At 44.8% G+C, this 1,590-nt stretch overlaps 1 protein-coding gene across 1 annotated transcript; it reads right to left on the bottom strand.

The window, feature by feature from the left end:
* Positions 1-297: 297 nt before the first annotated feature.
* On the bottom strand, positions 298-1,385 carry tmem74 (transmembrane protein 74). The gene has a single exon (XM_072461324.1). It carries the CDS (start codon positions 1,307-1,309, stop codon positions 443-445), a length of 867 nt encoding a protein of 288 aa, XP_072317425.1. The 5' UTR covers positions 1,310-1,385; the 3' UTR covers positions 298-442.
* Between the last annotated feature and the right edge of the window lie 205 nt (positions 1,386-1,590).

The following is a 1,590-nucleotide window of genomic DNA, read 5'->3' as shown; positions in this document are numbered from 1 at the left end:
GCATTAAAAATGAATAGTCTTAATAATGAATGGCAACTCCCAGAGACAGCATCTTCCAACATGGGATGCCCCTTTAGATCTACATCACTGTGCAAAGGTGGATTTGGGGTTTTGTATGCTTTGATTTCATGTATAAATGTGCAAAAATAAATTGAATGTTTACATATTACATGGATACATACCAAAATTAATTGTTCTCTGCCCCTTAGTTAACGATTCAACAAACAATTTACAAATCATTTCAATATGTCATTTCCATACACACCTCAGTAAAACCTTTCACTAAAAAAGCTCTCATCAAATGGACTAACTTTTATTCTTACTTTACATAACAAAGTTTGCTGTTGCATGATGTGTAATGAATGAGTCAAGCCTAGAATAAGGTTTGCAGATGCAGTGATTGTGTTTTGCTTTATTCATACAACAAGCTGCTGCATAGTTTTCAGGCTATAGTTTCATCCAGCTCATCTATTGACACTTGCACTGACGAGTGACTAGGACTGGATCTAGTCTTGAGGCTGATGGATCCGTATAGTTTGGCCGTACGTTTAGAGTATGCTATGACTTTCCTCCTGTACATCTCGCCTTTCCACATTGAGATCATGAGCAGCGTGGACAGCACCACTCCCCCCAGAGTCAGCAAACACAGCCCGGCTATCACACAGCGGTCCAGGTGAGCTCCTATCCGCGCACTCTCCATCTCCAACTTCTCCATCTCTCTAGCTGATACAGTGTCCCGATCCACCTCAACCTCTCGTGGAACTGTGTAGGATATGATCACCAAAGAGATGCCAGTCACCAAAAACGTAACCGCGCTTATAAAACCGTAGTCTACTGAAGACCCAGAACCTTCGCCGAATGACAAATCATCCTCGGACATGAAGGAGAAATCTGGTAGTGTTTCTGAGCATGGTTCGCCGTTGCGTGTTGTCCTCTGTGCGCTTTTACAACTTGTCTCTGGACTGGTCACGCGCAAATTTACGTTCTCGTCGACATAGGTGAATGAAGTTTCAAGCTCGCCATCGTAGCAAACTCTTACTTTCTCTTCAGGTCCTCCTCCTGCGGTTGCCGGCTTCCTCGTCCTTGTAAGTGAATGACACCGGACGTGGTTACAACTGCGGGGCACGTTGCATCCGCTCTCCCCCGGGATCGCTCCAGTTGACACGGCAGGCTTACAGACCAGCTTCGAGCCTGACATATGCTCAAGGACGTACGGAGGATCAGGTTGTTTCCCCTCATCACGTGGGGGAAGTATTTCCGGCACTGCTGCTGCTGTTGGATTGGTGGTAGAGGTTGTTGTAGTAGCCATAGCTCTTCATAAGGTGAACTTCTACCACCGATAAGCATCATCAAACCTCCGCATCCCCAGACTGGGCAAAAGAGGGCACACAGGAGTCTAAGTTAAGTGGAGCATGCAAATTAGATGTTAAAGAGGTAAACTTTTTGAAATGATAGGCCCTTTAAAACAAACACATTCTAAATTCCGGACTGGAGGCAAAAGTGAAGTGGAAAAGATTCTCCCATTGGAGAAACTGGGATTCACCACAGAGTACTGCAAAGTAAGACAAATCCAGGTGAATTTGTCAAATG

The sequence above is a fragment of the Eucyclogobius newberryi genome, unplaced genomic scaffold, assembly GCF_026437365.1.
Source record: "Eucyclogobius newberryi isolate DKJ021-1_F unplaced genomic scaffold, fEucNew1.0.hap1 SCAF_3, whole genome shotgun sequence".
NCBI lineage: Eukaryota > Metazoa > Chordata > Actinopteri > Gobiiformes > Gobiidae > Eucyclogobius > Eucyclogobius newberryi.
Note: the sequence above shows the minus strand (reverse complement) of the source record. Positions and strands in the feature narration are given on the sequence as shown.